Raw genomic sequence first — 27754 nt, 5'->3', positions numbered from 1 at the left:
GGTTTGAGCCCTGGCCCGGGAAGATCCCACATGCCGCAGAGCAACTAAGCCCGCGCGCCCCAACTACCGAGCCTGTGCTCTAGAGCCCATGAGCCACAACTACTGATCCCGTGTGCCACAACAACTGAAGTCCGTGTGCCTAGAGCCCGTGCTCCACAACAAGAGAAGCCACCACGAGAAGCCCATGCACCGCAATGAAGAGTAGCCCCCGCTCGCCCGAACTAGAGAAAGCCTGCACACAGCAACAAAGATCCAACACAGCCAAAAATAAATTAATTAATTTTAAAAATAAATAAAATAAACACCAGAAGTAGACAAGACAAAACTTTAAATATTGTAATTATCAAACTGAACTATATGTTTAAGGAAATGAAAGGTAAGTTTGAAAAGAGTTCCCTCCTGCAGAGGGAACAGGAAACCATAAAAAGTGACAAGGCAGATTTAAGAACTTCTAAAAATAAGTAAAGACACCTATACATACACACACACATATATTAAAAATAAAGTATTTACAGATGAAATATAACATCTGAATTGGCTTCAAAATAATCCAGATTTGGGCAGGGGGAAGGAAAGAGGAGTATATACGGGGGATATAAGACTGGCCATATACTGAAAATTGATAAAGATGAGTGGCAGATATGTGGGAGTTCATTCACTATTCTATTCTACTCTTATATATGGTTAGAGTTTTCCATAATAGAATGTTTAAAATGAGTTAAGTCCAAAGTCAACAAGGTGCTACTCACTCTCAGGACATACATACTCAGACAATGTTATAATTGTCTTACCTCTCTGATCTCACCTTCTACTACTTTTTCCTCTTCCTCTGCTCCAGGCACACTGGAACACCCCAGCACACTTCTGCCTCGGGGCTTCTTCCACCCTTATTCCCTCTGCTTAGAACACTCTTCTTCCAGATATGCACATGGCTAGCACTAGAGACCCATTTAGCTCTCTAGTTTACTTTCTCATCACGATGATCTTCCCTTACTACCCTAAAATCATGCACATGCTCACATATACAGCTGCTCTAGCCTCTTCACAGCACTTATTAGCATTATTTGTCCACCATCTCTTTCAACTAGAAATGTAAGATTCTTAAAAAAAGAAATTCTGTTTTGTTTACTCTTCATTCCTAACACCTAAAACAGTGAATGGCTCCTGGTAAGTATCCAATTAATATATGCTGAATAAATAGACTGATGATGAATAGAAGTAACTAATGAAATCAGTGAAAGAATATCTGAAGATAACCAAGTATTCTAGAATCTATATACTGTTAAAGTTTACATCATTTACTTTGTATCTGTTTCTGATTTATGCTTCATCTCCATGATTTCTACCATGAGGAGATCAATAGGATAACCCGGTCTTCTAAGAGCCAAAACAGAATCCACCACAGCCTGGAAGAGAAATGAATGAGAACAGTAAATTATTTGGTCTACTAAAAGAAACCACTGGCCCTAGTAATCTATCACCAGACTAAGCAGATAAAGTGTTTCAGGCTCCAAAATACAAGGCAAGGTCAGAAAGTGTCACTCTGTCATGGATACAAATGATAACCAGTGCCAATGGATAGTTTAGAGCCTACAGGGACTTCAGAGGTTATCAGGTCCAATCCCCTTATTTTACAGAGAAGGAAACTAAGGTGAGACTTTAAGAAGTTATGGTCTTAAAACAAGATCTAACAGGTAGTAGCAGAGTCAGGACTAGAAATCAAGTCTCTTTAACTGCCAAGCCTACTATACAAACACTACTCAAACTTTTCCACCAAAGGACACCTTAATGGAAAAGAAGGAAATGAAATCTAAGGAAAGAGTTCAAATTTGCTGGCTCTAACAACATGAAATTTTTAAGTCTTATGTTTTACCATGAAACTTTTCTACATCATGCCATAATATATACATGTTTGTTTTTTGTTGTTTTTTAATTTTCATTGGGGTACAGTTGATTTACAGTGTTCTGTTAGTTATACATGTTTGTTTCAATGTGAAAATAATGCTTTTCCTCCATAGTAAAGTAAAATTGACACTCCAGAAAGACATGTCTCATTTATTCTGCCAAATATCCCCAGGGATATGCAATTTGAGAAGCACAGCACCACACAGCCTATTGCTTAGCTCAGAAAGTAATATGAAAATAACTGACTACAGAAATTAAGTGTTATAGTATAATCATCCTCAAATAAAATAGAAGCAAAAAAATCTATATCTTAGAAAAGTTTACTGAGGTAACATGATTTTTGGTTTTGATGACTAATGGGGAATAATGACAAACCATTGGCAAATGAGAGCATTAGTGTTTCTATAACTCCAAAAGGGAATGGAGGCCCTAATCAGATAGCTTGAAGATTCTGGGCCACGTGATATATGTACTTTAACAGCAGAAAACACAGCAGAGTCTTTATTTAGACTGCTCAGCAAGAAAATGTCTTAATTTCTTAATCTTAATCTGATTTCCCAAGTAGGTTTTCCTATCGGTAAGAATTGACCAGAAACAACTCAGGTGTTTCAGTATTTATATTTCTCAAGGTAAATTAGTAAGACAGAATTCTGATTTCTATGTCAATGTCTTGTGAATTTGGTTGTTATGAACTCATCATTCCTGATAAACTAATATACTCAAGTTTCAAAAAATGCAAAGCTGAGGAACAATGATGATATCATCAAACTACAGCTACCTGATAAAAGCCTTCCCAAAATACCCAACTTTGTCCTGATATTATATATATATATATTCTACCTTTAGAAGTAAACAAGTATACACTTCCCAGATGTGAATATTATCTATCAGATCAGTCATGCTCATTAAAGTGGTAACCTTGGGCTTCCCTGGTGGCGCAGTGGTTGAGAGCCCGCCTGCCGACGCAGGGGATATGGGTTTGTGCCCCGGTCTGGGAGGATCCCACACGCCGCCGAGCGGCTGGGCCCGTGAGCCATGGCCGCTGAGCCTGCGCGTCCGGAGCCTGTGCTCTGCAATGCGAGAGGCCACAACAGTGAGAGGCCTGCGTACCGCAAAAAAAAAAAAAAAAAAGGTAACCTTAACTACAAGACACACTGCCAAAACAACGTCCCCAACCTCACATAATAATAAATAAATATAAATATATTTATTATTATTATTTTATATTAAATATAAATAATAAATAAATAATAAATATGGACCTCTAGGTTTAGGAGACCAGTGTGCATCACCCCAACAGCTTCCACAGGGGGTGATCCATAGGCAGCCAAGTCCCTCCCAACTTTCAAGTTAACTTAAAAGAAGGCTTAATATGACACTTTTGAAAAATTACACATACTGTTCTGACCAATCAAATCTACTCTGTAAATAAGCCTATAAATATCTGTCTTCTATATTTTGTTGTATGTTCAAAAGAACCACATGCCATAGCTAGCTGATTATCTTATAGGAAAAAGAAAAATACCACCATGTGTTAGGCTGTACTCATTCTACAAAAGTTTAACCACATACCTCTGTTAACACATAAGCCAGCTGAGGATGAACTTTAGTTTGTAGAGATGTTCTAGCCACATCTAAGAGGATTTCTCTTTTCATCTCTTTTTTAATTTTAACTTGTTCCAAAACTTCAAGTGCCTTTATTTTTGCAACTTCAAATCCTTCAGCTATTATTCTAGGGTGCAGGCCCTAATACATCAACATAAAACTGTAAATTATAAAGTAAGTTATCCAAAGTAAAAGTAACTATCCTTTCCTACTAATAGGTATGTCCAAAAAAATTAATTACCTATATCAATGCCACTAAATATAAGTGTATGTATGTAATTTGTAATCTTTCAGCGCTTCATATTTCAAACAATCTCAAACTTACAGAAAAACTGTTTACAATTTACAACAGTAGAAAAAAACTACAAAAGTTCTTTTTATGTCTGAAAACTGTAACACACTGTTGTGTAGTGCTCTTCTGAATGGGCACAGAAGAGAAGACTCCCTGTAATGTAGAGTAAAAGAACCAGCATTGTTTGGAGAAAAACGACAGATAGGCAGCACCTTCACCAAATGTTCAAAGTTAACATCATAGAACGGGACAAACACACACCATGTGCCTCCAGATATGCTGCATTAAGACCAATACAGCATTTCCATGGCACTCCTGCCAAAAGTTCATAACCTGAGTCTGATAATGAGGAAACAGACACATCCAAACTGAGGGACTTTCTTAAAAAAAAAACAGCCTATTCTCTAAAAGTAGCAATGTCAGCAATGTCATGAAACACAAAAGATGGCTCGAGAACTATTCCAGCTTAAAGAAGACTAAAGGGGTATGACAACTGAATGGGACAAGTGACGAAATTTGAATAAAACCTGCAAATTAGATAAAAGTACTTATCAATGTGCTAATACTAATTTCCTGTTTCGATCACTATACTGTGGTTATATATGAGAATTCCCTGGTTTAAGAAACATACACTGAAATATTTAGATCATCACGTCTGCAACTTATTCTTATACCATTAGAAAAAAATATGTATATTACTATATATATACACATTCCATATATATATATATATATATATTCATGAAAGAGAGAAAAATGTTATTCTTTGGAATATTCTTGCAACTTTTCTGTAGGTCTGACATTATAACAAAATTTTTTTTGAAAAAACGCTATTGTTTATTCTGAAAAATAATACATAAACTTATTGAAAGCTGGAACTAGTTCTAATTTATTCCCTTCCTCCATTCCTTTATGTCAGTCCTATAATAACTTTCAAAAGTTGACATTTATTGAGCATTTGTACCAGGCACTATTCTAAAGGATTTACATGTATTATTTTAGTCCTCTCAACACTATGAAGTGGGTGTTTTTATCATTCCTGTTTCACAGATGAGGAAATTTAGGCTTAAAGGCTTAGATCACCAGGCTAATAAGAGCCAGAGCCAGGATTTAAACCCAAAAGGCCTGACGCCAGAGCCTGTGTTATTAACCATCTTCAAAACATTTCCTCAGCCTAGGACCTCACAACTTCTCACCTAGACTACTAGGAAAACCTTCAGTCTTGACTCCCTTAAAACTGTCCCCCAAATATTTAAAATGCCAATCTGACCATATCACTCATTCATATGTCAGTATGAACATTCTTCTTGGTTAGTATATTACATGCCTATTCACTACTGTCCGCATCACTTTAAACTCCACCAACACCAGACTGCTTGTAGCTCTGCACACACACCAGTTTGCTTTTCTCTGTGCCTTTGCTCATGTTTTTCCTTCTGCCTGGAATGCTATTCTCCACACCCCTCACTCTTTCATCAGGTTCACTCCTCACCCCTCACTCTTTCATCAGGCTCACTCCTTCTAATCCTAAGGATTCAGCCCAGGCCTATTTCCTCCAGAAAGTGCTTCCTGACTACCTCAGGCTAGTTTAGGATACCCCTCCATCCTCAGTGTTTCTATCCCATCCTGTGCCTAGCTCTGTCACTGCACTGTCACACAGTTTCATAACTATGTCAGTGTCTGTCGGCATCTCCCCTCCCCTAATTTCTTCCTTCCTAGCCCAACCCTAATTTTGTTTAGGTATCTCTCTTCCTCAGTGCTTCAGAGGAAGCTGACCCTATCCCTAGCTCAAGGGGTGGATCCTAATTAGATTAAGTCAATTTCCCAAAAAACTGTCACTGGTTTGGGATGGAATAAAACCAATGTCGGCCCAATCATATAAAGGAAGGACTTTTATTCTATGGCTGGGTGAATGGTTTTCTCTTGCCCTCTCCTGCTGAGTGTTAGTAAGGAGAAGAGGCAGCCCTGATTTCTTCTGACAGTCTTTCATCCAGGATGGGAATAAGCCTATGATGAAACAGCATTACAAGTGGAAGAGCTAAGAGACAGAAAGGATCTGGGTACTTGATGACTGAATGAATTTTTTAATCAACTAACCCCAGAAGCCTGTTTTACTGCTCTATTTCCTGTTACGGGAGATAATTTTTTTGTTGTTTAAGTGACTTTTAGTCAAGTTTCCACTGCTTACAGCTAAAAGCATCTTGAGATAAGTTGCAGGTACTGAATTAATAGACAGATCCCAATACTAAATGAAACACAAAGTGATCCTTTTAGCACTTCGAAAGGACAGGTTATGCTTTGCTAAAATGGTCCTTGAAAGAGCAAAACTCCAACTGCTTAATTAGAAAAGACAGATAAGTAACGCAAAGAAAACACTACAAATTGAACAAAAGCATGGAGGTAGAAATGTATGTAATGATTTCAAAGGCCAGTGAATGACGGAGTCTGGCTAGAGGAGACTGTTTATAAAGGGAAATAAAACTAGAAAAGTAGGTAAATTCACAATGTGGAAAACCTTCATTAATTTTTCTCTAGTTATTTTTTAAAAGGTGCATAATTTGGTTTCAACTTTCTCAGTGATGTTTTCTTTCTTAGGCCATTAGTCATGGGTACATGGCTAATTTTTTAACTTTTATATATATTTCAAATATTTCATTTTTTAAAAAGGTATATAATTTCAATAAAAGGCATTATTTTAACTAAAAATTTCATTATTATTTCCATTTATAATTGTCCAAAAACATCTTGATGAAAATTAACTTTTTCCCTCTAAAATTAAACCATTTTACTAGCAAAAAAACAAATAACTTTTTATTCAAAATAAAGTACCACATGAATGTGCGTTCTATGAAATTCTAATACCTCAGAAATGTAAAGATCAGCTTGTTTTAGTAACTCTCCGATAATTAGGACATTTGAAGTAGTACCATCTCCTGTAATGTCATCCTGGGCTGTTGCTACTTTTGCTATCAAGGAAGCTGTTGGGTGCTGAATTTGTTGAAAAAAGCAAGCAAAAGATTAAAAAAGAGAGAGAATGAGATAAAGAAATAGTCCACCAAAAACAAGATAACCTAAGGGTCAACAGTAAAATTAAGAAATGAAATAAGCTTCATTCTATAAGTTCACAAGTTTTATATTATCATACATAATAAATGTCAAAACGAAAAGTTAAAACCTGAGACCTAATGAGGTTTGAACATTTTATAAGAGTCTCTGCTTCGAATGCAATGACATTTCCAAAATAAGATTAAATCCTTCAATCTTGAAGATGAATGTATGTACTAAACTTGCAAAGGATTTTTTTCCCATGATTACAAAGAACGTAAGTGCATTGACTTTAAAAAATGTAACTAATTTGGAAGTATCCCTAAGTTATTATTTGCACTACACAAAGATCTGAAAACAGCCAATAGACTTTTTTTTTTCCTAAGGTTTAAACAAACAAGCATATCTCATGACTGCAGTATTTAGCTGACGGCCTTGGTTTAAGGATATACAAATTGTACTATGTTCTCAGCTAAGGCTAATTAAGGTTTATTAAGTCAGCAACATCAGCTCACCATCTCATGGAGCAGTACATTGCCATCTTTGGTGAGTTTCATGTCTCCTGCACCAGAAACAAGCCTGTTCAGAAAACAGTGGTTATAAACTTCATACAGCAAGAGCCAAACAAGACACTCCCAGTGTTAGCCACTCCACTATCCTTAATATAAGTAACTGGGTGTGGAAAACTTCCATTATACCATGGGGGATACCACAGTAACTACCACAGAATCACTTCTCCCCAGATGGACTGCTATGGTGATTTCATTCCAAACAGCACATTTACAAGTTTAAGGACAAGAGCAGTCCATGAGTTATGAACAGTGGCTTGGTACCTGGAAGAGTACTTGGAAGTCTACAAACCACAAATTTGTGAACTTTCTGCAGGTTTCTTTTTTTGTGAAATGTTACCATTCATTCACTCAACTAATGTTTTCCCTCACCCCTCATGTTTATTAGATCAAGTTCTGTCAATTCTACAACCTAAATGTCTCTTAAATCTACCCACTCCTCTCCATCTCCACTGTCATCATCATCTCTAGTCTGGACTACTTAGCATCTTGATATGTCTGAATTTGAATTTACCCTCCACACTGCATTTATCTTTCTAAAAGGCAATGTGATTCAGTCAGTTCCCTCACCAAAAATCCTTCCATGATTTTCATGTTCTCCATCACCTTCATGATAATATCCAAACTATATAGCAATGACGTAAGTTACCTTTCCCAATCTGGGTAATGTCTATTTCTTCTACCTCTTCTATCAAATGAGATCTTGCGGGCAAACCTTGGGGTTCCCTTACTACATCATGTTTGCTTTCGTTTCTGTTGGATTTACACCATTGAGCTTCTCTTGTTCCTGAAGTTACCCTATCTAGAAGTCCTTTACTCCCTTCTCCAACTGGAGAACTCTGATTCATTTTTCAAGACTGATGAAAAATCCTCTGTTATTGAGAAGCTTTCCCTTCTCCCTTCTGCCATGAGTTATTAGTCCCTTTCCTCAGTATAATGGTATATATATAATTAGCACATTCATCTCTACCAGAACTCCTTAAGAATAGAAACTGTATCTTAGTCATCTCTGTGTTCCCAGCATCCCAGTCAGTACATACTCAGTGCCCTCTTTTACTGTTAATATTAATTACTTTGCTCATTCCTCTGAGACTGTATCTCTCTCCTCTTACACCTCTTTGTCCTCACTAGTCTCCTTCCCTCTCTTCTAAAGAAAATAATAGTCCTTAGTAAATATATGCTGAAAGAGCGTTCAACTAGCCTAGGGACGCATAGCTAAAGCGGTCCTTGAATTTGAACCCAAGCCTGCCAGGTTCCAAAGCCCGTGCCGTCTCCACAACACACTGCCCAGCAAAACCCAAACTCTTCAACAGCAGGGGAGCTAGATGGTTTATGTTTCATATATGACACTAAATGAACTGACTTTCTACTTGCATATGAACCTTACCGAGAAGTTGGAGGGCAGGGAGGAGTCACAGTGAGCCCTTTTTTCGGGTAGCATTTCTCCTCCTCTCCCACCAGACTAGAAATGAGCTCAGGGCAGGAATGAGAACGAGGGAAAGCAGGCCCACAAGTGCGTCCACATCGCTCCCAACTCTTTGTGGAACGTCTGCCTCACAGCGCGCCCGGACACCCAACAAACCCCGACACCCTAACCGCCGCTCCAACCGCCGTCTCACATTTTCATGGTTCCCTTAGGACCCAAGTTGGTCCGCAGCACATCCTGCAGCCCTCGGGCGGCGCATATATTGACTGCCAAGGCCGCCTGGGCCTGCGCCACCTCAGCCTTGGAGTTTATGCCTTTTACCTCAGCCCTGGCCAGACGGTAGGAAGAGTCCCCGCCCCGTAAGGCGGCCTCAGCTGCTATTCTGAGGGAAATCCTGGCGCTACGGCTCACGCTCCTGAGCCTCAGCCAACCCGCGCCCGGACAGGAAGTAACGTCATCAGGCGTCGGCGGGACGGAAGCCAGAATCGCCTCGGGTCGGGTCGCAAAGATGGCGTCTTCTGCCTCCGCTCGGCCTGAGGCGGGGAAACGAGTGGTTAATCAGGACGAACTGCGGCGGTTGATGAAGGAGAAGCAGCGTCTGAGCACCAACCGTAAACGGATAGAATCTCCATTCGCGAAGTACAACCGCTTGGGGCAGCTGAGTTGTGCCCTGTGTAACACCCCGGTTAAGAGCGAGCTCCTGTGGCAGACTCACGTCCTGGGAAAGCAGCACCGAGAGAAAGTGGCCGAGCTGAAAGGCGCGAAGGAAGCCGCCCAGGGACCGTCCGCCAGCGCAGTGCCTCAGTCCGCCAGCACAGTGCCTCAGTCCGCCAAGAGGAAGGCGCCGGACGCAGAGAGCCAAGATGCCAAAAGAGCGAAGGCCTCCCTGGTGTCTCAAGTACAGCCCTCCACTTCCGCTTTGCCCACCAACTTTGACAAAGCCGGAAAGGAGTCCACTAGGGCGACCCTCAGTAAGGCTTCGGGACTCGGTTTACTCCCTGATTATGAAGATGAGGAAGAGGAGGAGGAGAAAGAGGAGGGAGGAGGAGGAGAAGGGAAAAGAGGGGATGTCTGTAAGCATCCGGCCAACGCACAGAGCAAGGAACACTCACTTTCCTCCGCGCGGGAGGCAACCGGTAGTAGGCTGCCAAGCGATTTCTCGGACACAAATCCTCCCAAGGCCCCTTTAATTCCTCATTCAGGGTCAATTGAGAAAGCAGAAATACATGAAAAAGTGGTGGAAAGGAGAGAAAACACCGCGGAAGCATTACCGGAAGGGTTTTTTGACGACCCTGAGATAGATGCGAGGGTACGAAAGGTTGATGCCCCAAAGGATCAGATGGACAAAGAATGGGACGAATTTCAAAAAGCCATGAGACAGGTCAACACTATTTCCGAAGCCATAGTTGCCGAAGAGGATGAGGAGGGACGCTTGGACCGGCAGATTGGGGAGATCGATGAACAGATAGAGTGTTACCGTCGGGTGGAAAAGCTGCGGAATCGCCAGGATGAGATAAAAAATAAGCTTAAAGAGGTTCTGACCATAAAAGAACTGCAGAAAAAGGAAGAGGAGAATGTTGACAGCGATGATGAGGTAGAACTACAGGATTTGTTGTCTCAGGATTGGAGGGTGAAAGGAACTTTGTTATAGGGTTTCAAAGACCCAAGAGTTCTACATCCTCTACGACTGTATAAAAAGTTCCACCTCTCAATACGATATCGTTTACTCCATGCCTAGAGATTTGGTAACTTGACTGGGTTGTCGAGATACAATGAGCCTGTGAAGATACCGCTTTGGAAAATTGGTGTAAAATATTTTTGAGGTAAAGGTGTTTTTGAAGTTTTCGAAGTATTACACTCAAATGCCCACTTTTTCACACACTTATAGATCCAAAGTTTGGGTTGTAAAAGCTGTAAGCTGTAAATATTGTACATATTAAATATATATTTACTTAAAAATTATGTTTTGAAAGTTATAAGTTAATAGAAGTCAGACCAACAGACAAGCTTTTAGATGAAAACCAAGTGTGGCATTTAGAATGTATATGGCTTTTTCTTTTCTGACTCCTAAATCAAACTAAACAGGGTTGTCGCCGGGAGGGGGGTTGTTTTGTTGTTGTTTTTAAGAACACTACTCATATAAGTCATTCAGGGCTAATCAGATCTCTGTTTCAAAACCGTGTTCCAGGAGAGTATGGTGAAAAATATATGCCAAGTATGACCAACCTCCTTAATCCAAAGTTTCTCTTGATTAAACCAGTGATTCTCGGAGGTGGGTGCACAGGAAGATCTCATACAAAGATTTTTCAAAAGTGTATGTGGATCATCTAGGAAGCTTTTTAAAAAATTCATGTGCTTGTGCCCTACCATTGGAGAGATTCAGTAAATCTGGAGTGAGGCTCAGACACCTGTATTAGTTTTGATGGCTTCCCAGGTTATTCTGTGGGAATGCCCTGGTGGTTCAGTGGTTGGGACTCCGCGCTTCCACTGCAGGTGGCGCGGGTTCTACACCTGGTCGAACTAAGATTCCCGCAAGCCGCGAGGCACGGCCAAAAAAAGAAAGCTTCCCAGGTTATTCTAGTAAGGCCAAAATTGGAGCATCACTGCCCTAAATCCAGAACCTATTTATAATTTTCCAGGCTTTGTTTTTTCTTTAAATGACACATTCCGTAAGTTTACTGTCTACTGCATAAAAGAAATGCTACCTTTTATTTATATCCCATCTAATCTTAAATTTTATTGTTACATATTATAAATTAGGGGTCAGAGTTAACAGGGTCTATCAGTTGTAGGAAGGAGGTATAAGTTGTTTCTCTAGCGGTAACAATTAGCCTGTGCTGATCATCAATAGTTTAAATCAGTCCTTCTCCCTTTGGAGATAGAGGTATTCAAATAGGAAAAAGGAATTAGCAGTGTTCCAGGGATAGAAATGCATACAGCACATTCAAATAAAAGTGAGTAGTAATAATAATACCTAAGACTTTCTTATAAGCCAGGCAGAGTTCTAAGTGTTTTACATAAACTCAATCTAGTTTCCCTAAAGCCCAGGTTTTAAGCCCGGGGATAAGGTATAAAAAAGCCTTGAGTGTTAAACAAAAGAATTCTTCCTGTAGGCAATGTGGGCAAAATGGAAGTTTTTGAGCAGAGTCATATCTGCAAGAAATATTATGGAAGATTATTTCAGTTGCAGTATATAGAACGGAATGAACATGGGTAGGGGGTAGGAAGCTGGGAGAATACTTGGAAACTAGATTTTAAAAGCAAGGCAACTAAGACTGTAATTAGGTATGTATTGAAAGAAAAGTAATAGTATTGAAAGAATTTCACAGGAAGGGCTAACATTGACTAGAAGTGAAGAAAAACAGGAGATATATAGATGGAATTCAGGGGTGTTGGGTTTTTCTAGTGTGGGTGCCTAAAAGAAGTTATCTAACACTTATGGAGCATATTAATTGTCCTGCGGCCTTTGGCAGAAAGGCTTTGCTTTCCTGAGCTGTCCAGTGGATCTGTGATAGCAACTTCAGTTTGATAATAATAAGTTTATCATCTTACTATTTCAGGATGTGAGAAAGTACAAGGGGGGTCTTGAATGGTGTGCCAACTTCTACATGGGCCTAAGAGGCTAGGCTAATGATCTAGAGGAGCACTGAATATTAAAAATATAAGTCAAGCCACATACGTATATTAAATTGTCTAGTAGCCACATGAAAAAGTAAAAAGAATGTGACATTAGTTTTATTTTATTTAATCCAATATATCCAAAATATTCCATTAAATTTCAATATGTTCAATATTTAAGTATTATTAATGAAATATTTTACATTTTGGGGGTTCCTGTAGAAATGTATTTTGAAATCTGGGTGTATCTAATACATCTCAATTTGGACTGGCCGTATTTCAAGTACTCACTAGCCATATGTGACTAACGGCTACCATAAAGGACATCTCAGGTTTAAAGAGAAAGGTACTGGAACTTCCCTCATGGTCCAGTGGTTAAGACTCAACGCTCCCAATGCAGGGGGCATGGGTTCGATCCCTGGTCGAGGAACTAAAATCCCACATGCGGCACGACACAGCCAAAAAAATAAAGAGAAAGGTATCCAAGTGGAAAAATACATGATCAGGAGGTAGTGAGCAGCCCAGTTTAACTGGAGCAGAGTGTTTATTCCTGACAACAGTGGGAGTTATCACTGAAAAGGTAGGTTACGAACCGTTGTGGAGGGCCTTGAATGCCATGCTCTAAGGAGTCGGAACTTTCACTGAGAGTTGAGTATCCTTGAGGTTGTTGAGTCCTTTACTGTAACACGGTTAAAGGATGAGCTTAAGGAATGCCAGGCATATAAACCCCCAGTGGGTTTTTAGGAGGACCCAAAAGCTCTCAAAATCTCCCAATGCTCTGTATCCCAGAGCATGAGTGATGGGTCCCTGATCAAAATCAAGTGAATCCTTGTTGTATCTGAGATTGATGTAGATAGCTACACAGGCTGTTGAATCCTTCTTGTTCCTCCATGCCTTAGAGAGCTCCTTTGTACCTCTTAGAGCTGTGGGAAATAGGTTTCGGCATTAGACTGCAAGTACCACCAGTGTTTCCAAATTGTAAGAACTGGTCCCAGGGATTTCTTCCTGTCACTTGTTCTGTTTTTAGAGAACCCCGCCCCCCACAATTCAGCCAACATTTACAGGCATACCTCAAAGATATTGCAGGTTCCATTCCAGACCACCACAATAAAGTGAATATTGCAATAAAGCAAGCCACACAAATTTTTTGGTTTCCCAGTGCATAAAAAACTTATGTTTACACTATATTTTAGTCTATTAAGTGTGTAATAGCATTATGTCTTGAAAAAAGTACATACCTTAATTTAAAAATTCTTGTATAGAAAATGCTTACCATCATCTGAGCCTTCAGTGATCATAGTAGTAACATCAAAGATCACTGATCATAGATGACCATAACAAATATGATAATAGGGGGAAAGTTTGAAATATTGTGAGAATTATCAAAATGTGACAGAGACACGAAGTGAGCAAATGCTGTTGGAAAAATGGCACCAATAGAGTAGCTCAACACAGCGTTGCCACAAACCTTCAGTTTGTAAAAACAAATGTAGCACTATGAAGTGCAATAAAATGAGGTATGCCTATGTGTTAGAATTATTGTAAATACTACAAAAAGTAATTATGTAAATACTACCTCTCACCCAAATACAGTTCCCCTAACTTGGCGGAAAAAAAAAATTGCTGATCTCATAACTAGCCTTCAGATGTTCATTTGTCCAGTGCCTTACAATTTACAAAATGCTTTCACATAGATCTCATTTAATGATGGAAGTAATGACTACTTTTTACACACCAGGGAACAGAATAAGATGCTATGGAATTAAAATTGCAGGGAAAAGAGTATAACTTAGACTTAACACTTTTAATGTAACACTCACTAGATTAGTATGGAGTAATGGAAAGAACAAGGGAATTGGCACGAGAAAAGACAGGTTCAAGTTCCCACTCTACTTTTTTTTTTAATGAAGTATAGTTGATTTACAATATTGTGTTAATTTCTGCTGTACAGCAAAGTGATTCAGTTATATACTTTTTCATATTATTTTCCATTATGGTTTATCACAGGATATTTAATATAGTTCCCCCTACTCTACTTTTTAATGTCTAGTGATCTTGGGCAAGCCGCCTCTCTGAAACTTAAGTTTGCTCTACTATAAAATGATGATGATACCCCACAGGGTGTAGTGAGAGTCTAATAATACATGCATGTGAAAGGGGTTTATAAACTGAAGTTTATAAATAAAGCAATAAAAGTGTTTCTGCTAGTGGAATCTGGTCTAACTCGGCCCCATGCTACTACTAACTTGCTAGCTTGATCTTAGGCTAATAATTTAATGCCCCTTAATTCCATCTTTAGAATGAGGGAATTAGAGCAGATGATTTTTCTCTTTTTTTTTTTGAGATTTCTTTTAACTCCAAATAATTTTGCCATGAGACAAGTGGCGTCTCACCTTTTAAAGATTTTAAAAGTCATTCAGTTGACTATCTGGAGACAGAGATGGCCAAAGTATTGTTACTTTTACTTGCACGATTTGCCCAGGATAGTCCCAGTTGTCTTGGTTTAATTATGAATGGTGTCCCGTTTCACTCTCAACACTGTTCCTTTTTGCAGATACATATATAGGTATATACTCACCTACCTAAAAGTTTGATATGAGGAAAAACCACTTCTAATGAATGGAAGGTCTTAATGGAAATAGTATGTTTCCTGTTAATGATGCACCCATTGGCTAGCTACTTGGCTGGATGTTGTGTTAGGGGATTTGAGTCAATACATATATGGGTAGGAATTATGGCCAGATAGATGACCTTAGGTTGGTTTGTTGTCTTTTTTTTTTTTTTTTTTTTTTTTTTGCTGTGTTGGGTCTTCGTTGCTGCGCACGGGCTTCTCACTGCTGTGGCTTCTCTTGTTGCAGAGCACGGGCTCTCGGTGAGCGGGTTCAGTAGTTGTGGCTCGCAGGCTCTAGAGCACAGGCTCAGTAGTTGTGGAGTACGGGCTTGGTTGCTCCGCAGCATGTGGGATCTTCCCGGACCAGGGCTCGAACCCGTGTGTCCTGCATTGGCAGGCAGATTCTTAACCTCTGCACCACCAGGGAAGTCCCCCCTTAGGTTGCTTTTTAATACTGAGAGTCTAGTAGCCTGTACAATACCAGGAATTTAGATGCTTTAAATTTGAACGGGAAAAAAAAATTCCTGTAACCCTGTGTTCTATTTTCTATCTGCATTTCCTCCCTCAGCGACCTCATTCATTCCCATGGGTTTAAATATCACCCATACTGCAGCAAATGAATGGACCTAGAGATTATCATACTAAGTGAAGTAAGTCAGACAGAGAAGGACAAATATTATCATACTAAGTGAAGTAAGTCAGATAGAAAGACAAATATCATGATATCGCTTATATGTGGAATCTTAAAAAATAATACAAATGAACTTATTTACAAAACAAATAGAGCCACAGATGTAGAAAACAAACATGTTTATGGGGGGGAGCGGGGGGGGGAAGGGATAAATCGGGAGATTGGGATTGACAAAGACACACTACTATCTATAAATTAGATAACTAATAAGTTATCTAACTGTATAGCACAGGGAACTCTACTCAATACTCTGCAATGACCTATATGGGAAAAGAATCTAAAAAAGAGTGGATAGGTGTATATGTATAACTGATTCACTTTGCTGTACAGCAGAAACTAACACAACATTGTGAATCGACTGTACTCCAATAAGGGACTTCCCTGGTGATCTAGTGGGTAAGACTTCACACTCCCAATGCAGGGGGCCTGGGTTCGATCCCTTGTCAGCGAACTAGATCCTGCATGCAGGCCGCAACTAGGAGTCCGCATGCCTCAACGAAGATCCCATGTGCCGCAACTAAGACCCAGTGCAGCATAAATAAATAAATAATAAATAAATATTTTAAAAACTATACTCCAATAAAATTTTTTTAATAAAATTAATATCACCCATATACTGATAACTCCTGATTTATATCCCCAGCCTTAACCTTTCTCCCGGGAGGCATCCTTCATTCCCTTTTCTTATGCAAATCTAATGCATTAGTTAAGTCCTGGCAACTCTACCTCTAAAATATGCCCAGAATCTGTCTACTTCTTTCTGTCTCTACTGGTCCTAACCACCAACATTCTCTGCATTAATTGTTGCCTGTCCCCATCCCAGCCACGAAGTAATCACAGTTATCTTTTAAAAATGTATATCAGGTCACTCTGTCACTTAAAACCCTTCATTATATGCTTCCATCACACTTAGGGAAAAAAAGAATCCAGTCCCTATCAAGCCTACCTGATGCTCTGTGGTTACTAATTCAAATATCTACTATTTATGAACTGCTGACCATGAGCCCCATTAAAGGAGGATGGGAGGGGACAGGTGAGCATAACTGCTGTATGTTGAAATCAAATGTTATCATTCAGGAGTAGTGGCCTGGCCTGGCCAAGTTTTTTTAATTTTCAAGAGAAATTGCAAGTCAGGGTCATTTATGTTTTTAGTGAAATCTCAGAAACACCATGTGAGCTAAATGTGATCCAGGGGACCCCACTTTGTGAACTACTTTCTAACGTCATGTGCTACACTCTCCCCTTTTATTCTCTATGTCCCAGGTCTCACCAGCTAGCCTCCTATTCCTCAAGCATGCCATTTCAGGACCTGTGCCTTGCAGTTCCCTCTGCTTGGGACCTGACCTCAAATAGCATGGTAGTCGTCTCATCATTCAGTTCTCAGCCCTAATGTCCCTTTCTCAGATTACATAAACAGCCATCCCCCCACCTCCTGTCATTATATCACATTTTTCCTGTGAATTCAGTAAACTTACCACTATCTTAAGTTAGCTTGTTTATTGGTACATAAATTTTGTGTCTCCACATCAGAATGTAAACTCCACAAGGGCAGGGAGCTCATCTGTCTTGTTCACAACCTAAAATAATGCCAGGGGGGACTTCCCTGGTGGTGCAGTGGGTAAGACTCCACGCTCCCAATGCAGGGGGCCTGGATTCAATCCCTGGTCAGGGAACTAGATCCCACATGGATGCCACAACTAAGAGTTTGCATGCCACAACTAAGGAGCCTGTGAGCCGCAACTAAGATCCAGCGCAACCAAATAAATAAATACGTAAAAAAAAAAAAAGCATAATCCTGGACTGGATCCTGGATCAAAAAAAATAAAATAATGCCAGACACATAATAGGGCTCGATAAATATCTACTGAATGAATAATACCCACAAGGCAGCAAGTTCCTTGGCAAAGTTATCAAAAGACCAAACTGACTCATGGAAATTGGAACCAAAACAGAAGTCAGTTCAGCAGCTTAAAGGAAGGGATAAGAAATCTGCCTTGTGTCTCTCTTCTCTGGCACATGAAGCCCTTATCTATGCTGAGAGTAGCAGCGCAAGGAGGTATACACAATAGCCTCTATAGTGTAATGGGCCACCTCCGCATTTAGCAGCTAATACGAATTCTTCCTGGCACCAAGCAAGCAAGAGGGATGTCCATATGTCAGTGGGAGCTGATGGGGAGCCCTGATTGCCTAGAGGCCTCTCAAGTGGAGAAAAGGAGGAATAAAGTGATTCAATAGCAGAGTAAGATCAAAGAGTCAGCAAGTACACATTGCTTCCCAGCTGCTCTCAGCTCTCAGCCCCCTTCTCTGCCATCACCGTCTCATTCGGCTCACTCCTGTCCCTTGGCAGTCAAAGCTATTTCTGAGTGAGTCTTTGCACTCAGCCATCATCCTTCGTTGAAAGCACTCCCAGTCTCAGAGGAGGAATGGAGTTCCACCTGGCTCCACCTCCATTTTGCTACAGCATTTGGGGGGCTTCAAACACACTGGGGAGCCAGCAGTCACCTTTAGGGGAGTTCAAAGGACCATGCTGGTTGGGTGGTTAGTGGTGGTGGTTATTGTTTTCATTGTGTGTAAGTATTGTTTGCTTGTTGTCCTGCCAAATGTGGTTATAAGAGAGTATCAAACCAGGTTGTCAGGTTATTATTAATAGTAGTTACCATTCACTGGATTCCTACCATGTGTCTGGCATTTTGCTAGGGCTTGACATACCCATCTCTAATCCTTCCAACAACCCTGTACGGTATATACTATCTTCATTTTACAGATGTGAAACTGATGCTCAGAAGTGAAGGAACTTTCCCACAAAGTCCCTACTATTACCCTGCATCATTATTATTTAACATTGCCTTATATTTGCATAGTGAGAGTATTATTTACTCACCAACCTTCAGATCAGTTTTCTTCAAGTCTCAACACCCCCCAACTATTGTCACCTCCATTTTAGATGTAAAATGATTTGTCCAAGGTCACTCAGCAAGTTAATTGCTGAAGTAAGAGTAGGTGTAACTTGATTCCCAGTCCAATGTTCTCTATTTAATAATGAAATATGGGAAATGGGAGAGGATCCCCGAAAATAGCAAGAATTGAGATTTAGGGAAGTTTACCATCGAGGTTAAGGGAACTTGGTGCTGTTCAAAGACCTTGGCTGGGCTGGGAAATCAAATATTTTGAAGTTTGTTATCACATTCTCTCCACACCGCCCTGCCTTAACCCCATTTCACCAGCAATAAGTTTTACTCCTTAGTGGTCTCTGGTCAGAGCAAGAAGGATGACTTCAGTTCCCAGATATTCCAACTGGGAAACAACAGATACACCATTCGCAGTGGTCCACCACTTTTTAACCAAGTGACCTTGGATTAAGTTACTTCACCCTTACTTTCCCCAACTACAAAACAGGGGGAATAACAGTTTCTATTTTCTGGGACTACTGAAAGGATTAGTTGAATAACTGAACACATGGCCCTTACCTTCAAGAAAACTGCAATCTGGTTTTATTGTAAACAGTATAAGAAATCCAGCAGTTATTGTGGAATCTAAAAAAAATGTACATGGGACTTCTCTGGTGGCGCAGTGGTTAAGAATGTGCCTGCCAACGCAGGGGACACGGGTTCAAGCCCTGGTCCAGGAAGATCCCACATGCTGCAGACAACTAAGCCCGTGAGCCACAACTACTGAGCCCACGTGCCACAACTACTGAAGCCCGCACGCCTAGAGCCCGTGCTCCGCAACAAGAGAAGCCACTGCAATGAGAAGCCCGCGCACCACAACGAAGAGTAGCCCCCACTCGCCACAACTAGAGAAAGCCCGCACACAGCAGCGAAGACACAACGCAGCCAAAAATAAATGAATTAATAAATTTTAAAAATAAATAAATGGGGGGCTTCCCTGGTGGCACAATGGTTGAGAATCTGCCTGCTAATGCAGGGGACACGGGTTCGAGCCCGTGGGGTCTGGGAAGATCCTACATGCCACGGAGCAACTAGGCCCGTGAGCCACAACTACTGAGCCTGCGCGCTTGGAGCCTGTGCTCCGCAACAAGAAAGGCTGCGATAGTGAGAGGCCCGTGCACCGCGATGAAGAGTGGCCCCCACTTGCCACAACTAGAGAAAGCCCTCGCACAGAAACAAAGACCCAACACAGCCAAAAATAAATAAATAAATGTGGGGTTTAAAAAAATAAAAATAAATAAATGGTACAAATGACAGATGTAAAAAACAAACTTATGCATTTGTAGTGATGTGAATGAACCTAGAGTCTGTCATACAGAGTGAAGTCCGAAAGAAAAATAAATATATATTAATGCATATATATGGCATCTAGAAAAATGGTACAGATGAACCTATTTGCAGGGCAGGAAAAGAGATGTAGACATAGAGAACAGACCTGTGGACACGGTGGGGGGGGCGGGGGGGAAGGGGAGGGCGGGACAAATTGAGAGAGTAGCATGGACATATATACACTACCATGTGTAAAATAGATAGCTAGTGGGAAGATGCTGTATATGGCACAGGGAGATCAGCTCAGTGCTCTGTGATGACCTAGAGGGGTGGGATGGGGAGAGGGGAGGGAGGCTCAACAGGGAGGGGATATATGTATACATATAGCTGATTCTCTGTTCTACAGCAGAAACTAACACAACATTTTAAAGCAATTATACTCCAATTTAAAAACATAATTTATGGTTACCAATAGGGGCGAGGGGAGGGATAAATTGGGAGATTGGGATTGACATATACACACTACTATATATATAAAATAGATAACTAATAAAGACCTACTGTATAGCACACGGAACTCTACTCAATATTCTGTAATGGCCTATATGGGAAAAGAATCTAAAAAAGAGTGGATATATGTATAATATATGTATGACTCGTTCACTTTGCTATACAGCAGAAACTAACACAACATTTTAAATCAACTAAACTCCAATAAAAATTAAAAAAAAAAGAAAAATTGGGTAGGACCTTGATCAAAAGTCTAGGGTCAGATTTCTCCCACTTACTAGCTATGTGGTATCTACCTAGTCAGTTTACTCCTCCAGCCTTCTCTGGGTATTGTGTTGTCTGGGTATTCCCTAAGAACCCTCTCACCTCTGTCACTGTGATATTGTGATTTATAATAAGAAATATATATTTTGGCCTTTGTCCCCGTTTCTGGCACAGAGCTCCTAAAACCCTTGGAATTTACTAAGTGATTAGAGACAGAAGAGTGATAATGGCGTCATTTGTTATTCAAAACAAGTCCCTTTCAACCACACCTGAGTTTATGTTAATGAGGTAATTTTCGGAAAGCCGCTAAGAATGGGTGCTGTTTACAAGGGAAACCAACCACTGATTAGAGGGTTAGAACTTTCAGCCTCACCTCCAGACCTCCAGGGAGGGGAGGGAACTGGAGACTGAGTTCAATCATCAATGGACCATGATTTAATCGATCATGCCTATGTGATGAAGCCTCTATCAAAACCAAAGAGGGGGGCTTCCCTGGTGGTGCAGTGGTTGAGAGTCCGCCTGCCGATGCAGGGGACACGGGTTCGTGCCCCGGTCCGGGAAGATCCCGTGTGCCGCGGAGCGGCTGAGCCCGTGAGCCGTGGCCACGGGGCCTGTGCTCCGCAACGGGAGAGGCCGCAGCGGTGAGAGGCCCGCGTACCAAAAAAAAACAAAAACAAACAAAAAAGGATGGCATTAGAGAGCTTTCAGGCTGGGGAACACAGGGAGGTGCTTGGAGGGTGGTGTGCCCAGAGAGCATGGAAGCTCTGCACCCCTTCCCACATACCTTGCCCTATGTATCTCTTCTGTCTGTTCCTGAGTTATATTCTTTCATGATAAACCAGGAATCCAGTAAGTGAATTGTTTTCCTGAGTTCTATCAGCTGCTCTAGCAAATTAATTGAAACCTGAGGATGGGGTGGTGGGAAATTCTGATCTACAGTCAGTCAGAAGCGCAGATAACAACCTGGATTTGTGACTGGCATCCGAAGTGGTGGGAGGGGGCAGTCTCATTGGACTGAGCACTTAACCGATGGGGTCTGACACTAGCTCCAGGTAGATAGCGTCAGAATTGAATTAAATGGCAGGACACCCAGCTGGTGTCACAGAATTGCTTGGTGTTTGGAAAACCCATATGTCTGGTGTCAGAGTTAAGTAATATTCAGAGAGTATTGTGTATAATGTAAACGGAAACAGTAGAGTTTTTTCCTTTACAATCACCAAGACCGAGACAGGAGCTGAAGGCAGGAGAGGGAAACTATAGTGGGCTGTTGGTCAGAAGGCTTCAGTAGGAAGTAGAACCTCCCAGAAAAGGAGAGAAGAGGGCTTGGGGCTCTCCTGGTATAAAGGAAATGGCACGAGGAACAAGAGAGGAGCGTTCAACCCAGTTTTCAACCTCTGCTGCACACCAGAGCTGGAAAACCAGCGGTCATCAGTCCCGTGGAGGGCACAAAACTTAAGTTTAAGGACACAAAACTTAAGTTTGCTCCCCAAATAGGCTCTCTTGGTAAAATTAATTTTCCCTTTGAAAATTATTAACTTACCTCCTAAAAAACATGACCACCAGGACTTCACACTAGAAAACCCAACCAAAAGTTCAAGGAGGATGGTAGTAACTTTGAGTCACCCTCACTCTGTATCTGTGACCTCAACCCTGCCCCAGAAGCCCCATCTCTGTGCCATGGATTAACTACTCCCAAAGGCACACCTGACTCCTCTCAGCTGTCCTACTTCAACCTGGCAGCTGCAGCACAAAGATGTTCAAAGGAGAGGCAAAAAAAAAAACCCTCTAGTTAAGAACCAACCTCCAGGGACTTCCATAGTGGTTCACTGGTTAAGACTCCACCCTTCCACTGCAGGGGGCATGGGTCTGATCTCTGGTGGGGAACTAAGATCCCCCATGCCGCACAGCGCAGCCAAAAAAAAAAAAAAAAAAGCCAACCTCCATAGCCTTTATTGAGAATGAAGAGCCATGGGCTGATATGAATTATTACATCTTCCTACAGCTGTTTCCTTTTAAATATTTATCTTGGCAAACACCACCACTGTTTTTTACAACTTATTTTAATTGTGTGACTATTAAGCAAACCAAACCGTAAAATCAGCTCTCAGTGCTGAAATTTATGTGATTCATAGACCAGAGCTTATTAAAAAGAAATCCAACAAGTGCAAACTAGCCTCATGAGTGCCCCACACCATCTCTAGGCAGGTGTGAAGGCTTTTCACTATTACTGCCTGTGGCTTCCAAGCTTCCACAGTGTGTAGCGTAAAAAAAGAACAGAATCTACCCATTTCCCTGTGATTTTTTTTTTTTCTTCTTAACAATCCTGATGAGTGAAAACCGGATGTCAGGGATGCTACAGTCCTAAAGGGGGTGGCAGAAGCTCTGACTCTCAAACAGGATCGGTGCCCTGGAAGATTTAGGATCAAGGTCTGAGGGAAGGACTTAATCATGGGGCTTCGAAGAGCCAGGAGGTATCCTGCATATTTGCTACCAAGGTCCTTCTTGATTTGGATCATGGAACTGCTTTGAGACTCCAGTAGAAGCCCTCCCTCCAAAAATGCACTTACACACAAATATTTATATAAAATTTCAGGGGGTTCAAGGACACCCCTGAGCCTATCCACAGATCTCCTAGGGGTCCATAAGCCTTCAGTTATTACTACTTTCACTGTTACCACTCAAGCTGCCCTCATTTCTCTCCTTTTTACAGTAGCCAACTAACTCATCTCCCACTCCCTCTACACAGCAGGCAGAGTGACAGCAATCCTGTTAAAACCTAATCAGATCGTGTTACTTCTCTGCTCAATATAACCCACTAGCTTCCCATTTCACCTGCAATAAAACCCAACATCTTTACAGTGGTTTACAAGACATGATCTATCTCCAGATCCCCTGCTGAGCTCATCTCCAGTTCTACTCAGCCTTAACTCCTGCTGCTCTAGACACACCCATCTCCTTGTGATCCCTCAACAGGACAGACACCTGCTGCTCTGTGCTGTGCAGGCTTTTCTTGCTGTCCCCTCTCCAACTGGCTCTCTCCTTCATTCCTTCAAGTGTACTCAACTGTCACTTTGTCAGCGAGGCCTTCCTAACCACTGTATTTAAAACTGCAACCCCCATTCTGCCCTCCCTGACACCTCCTGTCCTCCTTTCTTTTTCTCCATAACACCCATCATCATTTCACACAGTATGCATTTTCCTTACTGTTTATTATCTTTCTCCCATGCTAACCTGTTAGCTGCAGGAGGGCAGGGATTTCCGTCTGTTTTGCCTCACGGCTGTACTCCAGTTCCTGGAATAGTGTCTAACCCAGAGCAGGCACTCAATGAACACTTGACTGATTGATGACTAGCTTAAACTCTGCAGTGCCACGAATGTGTCCAGGCTGGGAACAGGCGGGAATGTACATTTACTGAAATACCTCCAAGGGACAAGCAGTTTACAAGTTAATATATGTCATCTCATTTAATTGTCATACACAATCCTAAGAGGTATGCAAGTTAATATGTGTCATCTCGTTTAATTGTCACACACAATCCTAAGAGGTATTTTTATCCCCATTTCACCATGCAAACTAAGCCCCAGAGAAATTAAGAAAATAAAGAGAGGTTACACAGCCAGTGGTGGAACATAATTCAAACCTAAGTCTGTGTGACTCCAAAGCCCTGCTATTCCCACCACACATCACCTCCTTCCTCTTGGTGGCAGTTCCCACTTCCCTAAGGAACTGCAACTGCCAGCTTCACACCTCCTTCCACTTTACAGCTAGGGTCTGAGTCAAAGATCATTAGGGGTTCGTTGGAGCTCTAATCAAGCAAAACACTTACAGCCTGAGCCTTTTTGCACATTTACATCCAACATTGTCAAAGATACAATGTAATGAACATCCTGCTGAGGGAAGTTTATTACTTTTAGAGAGTCATTCATTCATTCATTCCATTCACTCATAGGTTTCATTCATGTATTCATAAATACTTGCCTAGTGCCTACTATGCGCCCGCTACTGTTCTAGGCACTGAGGATAAAAAGATGCACGAGGCACAGATGTCACCCTTCACCAACAGGTTTGAAGTCTCAGGTGGTGCTGTCCAACAGAAGTATAACACGGGCCATTTGCAGTTGTATATTCTCCTGTCATCACATTTTCAAAAAGTAAACAGTTAAAATTTATTAGAATATTTTTATTGAACCCAACATATCCAAAATATCGCTTCAACATGCAATCAACATAAAAATATTATTAAAGAGATATCTTACAGTCTTCTTTTGTTTGATAACATCTTCAAAATCAGTTTGTACTTTACACTTACAGCACATCTTAATTTGGATATTTTTTTAAATTGAAGTGTAGTTGATTTACAACATTGTGTTAGTTTTAGGTGTACAGCAAAGTGATTCAGTTATACATGAGCATATATCCTTTTTTTTTTCTTTTTTTTCGGTACGCGGGCCTCTCACTGTTGTGGCCTCTCCAGTTGCGGAGCACAGGCTCCAGACGCGCAGGCTCAGCAGCCATGGCTCACAGGCCTAGCCGCTCCGCGGCATGTGGGATCTTCCCGGACCGGGGCACGAACCCGTGTCCCCTGCATCGGCAGGCGGACTCTCAACCACTGTGCCACCAGGGAAGCCCCATATATCCTTTTTTTCATGTTCTTTTCCATTATAGGTTATTATGAGATATTGAATAGAGTTCCCTGTGCTATACAGTAGGTCCTTCTTGCTTATCTACTTTATATATAGTAGTGTATATGTTAACCCCAAACTCCTAATTTATCCCTCCCCCGAGCACATCTCAATTTGGACTGGCCACATTTCAAGAGCTCAATAGCCACATGTGGCTAAATGACAGCAACTGACAGCACAGGGCTGGGGGAAAAGACAGATGCAGTCAAGGTGACTTTCAAAACACCATAGTAAATGCAGTGACAGAGATTTTGTTCAGGATCACTCAACCGAGGGAGTTCGGATTTGAGCCTCCAGTGACCTTCCAACCCCAGACCTGTTCATGCTGCCGCACATCAAAGACACTGCCCACTTCAAGCAGTGGCCTCATTGCTGGCCTCAACCAACCAAACTTAATATATCCAAAATAAAATTCATCCTCATACCTCAAATACCTCCTCCTGCTCTCTCATTTTCTATTTCAGCTGATGGCACCATTATCTATCTGTTCATTCAAGTCATCTTCATTACATCTTTAGACAAAAGGTTACTTTCTCTAGAAGATAATTTAAAATCTAAATGCTGGGACTTCCCTGGTGGCGCAGTGGTTAAGAATCCGCCTGCCAGTGCAGGGGACAAGGGTTCGAGCCCTGGTCCGGGAAGATCCCACATGCCACAGAGCAACTAAGCCCATGCACCACAACTACTGAGCCAGGGCACCTAAAGCCCGTGCTCTGCAACGAGAAGCCACCCGCTCGCCACAACTAGAGAAAGCCCACGCGCAGCAACAAAGACCCAAAGCAGCCAAAAATAAATAAATAAATAAATTTTAAAAATAAAATAAGCTTATAAAAAAATCTAAATGCTTATCCAAAAATGCACCCTCCTCTCCACCCCAACTAACCAAGCTTGCTCAGGCCACTTTCATCTCTCACATGGGTTGTCACAAGAACCTTTTTCTTACCCAGTTTTATTGAGATATAATTGACATTCAGCACTGTGTAAGTTTAAGGTGTATGGCATAATGGTTTGATACAGATAAAATAAGAAGCAAAAAAGAAAAAATTTCCTTAAAAACATGAACCTCTTCACGAATTTGCATGTCATTCTTGTGCAGGAGAGCCATGCTAATCTCTGTATGGGTCCATTTTAGTTAAAGTTTTGCCCAAGCCAGCAATGAAAACCTTTTAATTGGTTCCCTTACTATTTCATAAGGCCCTTCAAAGCTCTCCATCCCCTACATAACAAAGCCCATGATCTTTTTCACATAGCAAAGAATTCCCTCCAGGGTGTGAGCTTTGCTTCTCTAACAATGCCCAGCTGTTTACCTTTCCTAGACCCTGAACAAGTTCTCTCACCTCCTCTGAGCCTGCAATTCTTTTGTACTTTGGTTGGTTGGTTGGTTTTTTTGGCCGGGTCCCAAGGCTTGGGGGATCTTAATTCCCCCATCAGGGACTGAACCGGCCCCACCACTGAAAGCGCCCAGTCCTAACCACTGGATCGCCAGGTGTAAAAACAGCCATCCTAATCTCTCAAAGAGTTGACCTGAGGTTTAAAAGAAATATACTTTAAACAATACACAATCAAGGGTTCTCTGTACCCATTACTCCTTTATATATCTATCTAGTGCCCCTTTCCAATTAAATAACATTTATTGAATACTTACTATGTGCTAGGCACTTTGCGGGACACAAGACAATGGAAATACAGAAAAATAGATTGAATAACGCGACCTTTGCCTTACCCAAGCTCATCACAACATAGTTTCTCAACCAGTACCTTTAATAACTAGATAATCTCTAAAGTTAAGAGCAAATCACAGGGGCACTTCCCTGGTGGCGCAGTGGTTAAGAATCCGCCTGCCAATGCAGGGGACACGGTTAAGAATCCGCCTGCCAATGCAGCCCTCGTCCGGGAAGATCCCACATGCCGGCGAGCAACTAAGCCTGTGCACCACAACTACTGAACCTGCGCTCTAGAGCCTGTGAGTCACAACTGAGCCCGAGTGCCACAACTACTGAAGCCCATGCGCCTAGAACCCATGCTCCGCAACAAGAGAAGCCACCGCAATGAGAAGCCCGAGCACGGCAACTAAGAGTAGTCCCCACTCACCGCAACTAGAGAACGCCCACGTGCAGCAACAACCCAACACGGCCAAAAATAATAAATTTAAAAAACAAAGAGCAAATCAGGGTGTCCCCACCGTTCCTTCAGGCGCCGCCTCATCCCAGCATCTGGGCTTTCTCCTGATGGGTAAACACCTCCGCCACGCCCCAATACAGAGTCTTAGGCCTCTCCCGGGGAACCTGACTACCGCCCACGTGGCAGGCGCGGGGCGG

At 41.5% G+C, this 27754-nt stretch overlaps 2 protein-coding genes, 1 long non-coding RNA gene and 1 other non-coding gene across 5 annotated transcripts in view; 1 reads left to right on the top strand and 3 right to left on the bottom strand.

Moving 5' to 3' along the window:
* LOC138413902 (uncharacterized) overlaps positions 1-27726 on the bottom strand; it is a 37640-nt gene extending 9914 nt beyond the window's left edge. Inside the window, exons 1-2 of the long non-coding RNA XR_011246279.1 lie at positions 27619-27726; positions 24733-24884 (exon numbers count right to left, since the gene is read on the bottom strand). This is a non-coding gene — a long non-coding RNA (uncharacterized lncRNA). The remainder of the gene's footprint in view (positions 1-24732; positions 24885-27618) is intronic.
* CCT6B (chaperonin containing TCP1 subunit 6B) lies at positions 1168-9112 on the bottom strand. 2 transcript variants are annotated; one of them, XM_059998029.1, is made up of 5 exons: positions 9036-9112; positions 7363-7426; positions 6665-6799; positions 3478-3651; positions 1168-1406 (listed from the first exon to the last, which is right to left on the bottom strand). In XM_059998029.1, the coding sequence occupies exons 1-5, from the start codon at positions 9041-9043 to the stop codon at positions 1299-1301; spliced, it is 489 nt and encodes a 162-aa protein (XP_059854012.1). In that variant the 5' UTR covers positions 9044-9112; the 3' UTR covers positions 1168-1298. The 2 variants fall into 2 exon arrangements, 1 of the variants encoding a protein (XP_059854012.1); XR_009517065.1 differs by lacking the exons at positions 3478-3651; positions 6665-6799; positions 9036-9112 and adding an exon at positions 8804-8851 and having other exon boundaries at positions 1313-1406.
* Positions 9291-12674, top strand: ZNF830 (zinc finger protein 830). Its single transcript, XM_059998028.1, has one exon. The coding sequence runs from the start codon at positions 9351-9353 to the stop codon at positions 10491-10493; it is 1143 nt and encodes a 380-aa protein (XP_059854011.1). The 5' UTR covers positions 9291-9350; the 3' UTR covers positions 10494-12674.
* LOC132415607 (U6 spliceosomal RNA) lies at positions 26488-26599 on the bottom strand. Its single transcript, XR_009517329.1, has one exon. It is a non-coding gene; the product is annotated as a U6 spliceosomal RNA (small nuclear RNA).
* Positions 27727-27754: the final 28 nt, after the last annotated feature.

This window comes from Delphinus delphis, chromosome 19, assembly GCF_949987515.2.
Source record: "Delphinus delphis chromosome 19, mDelDel1.2, whole genome shotgun sequence".
NCBI lineage: Eukaryota > Metazoa > Chordata > Mammalia > Artiodactyla > Delphinidae > Delphinus > Delphinus delphis.
This window is presented reverse-complemented; position numbering and strand designations above follow the sequence as displayed.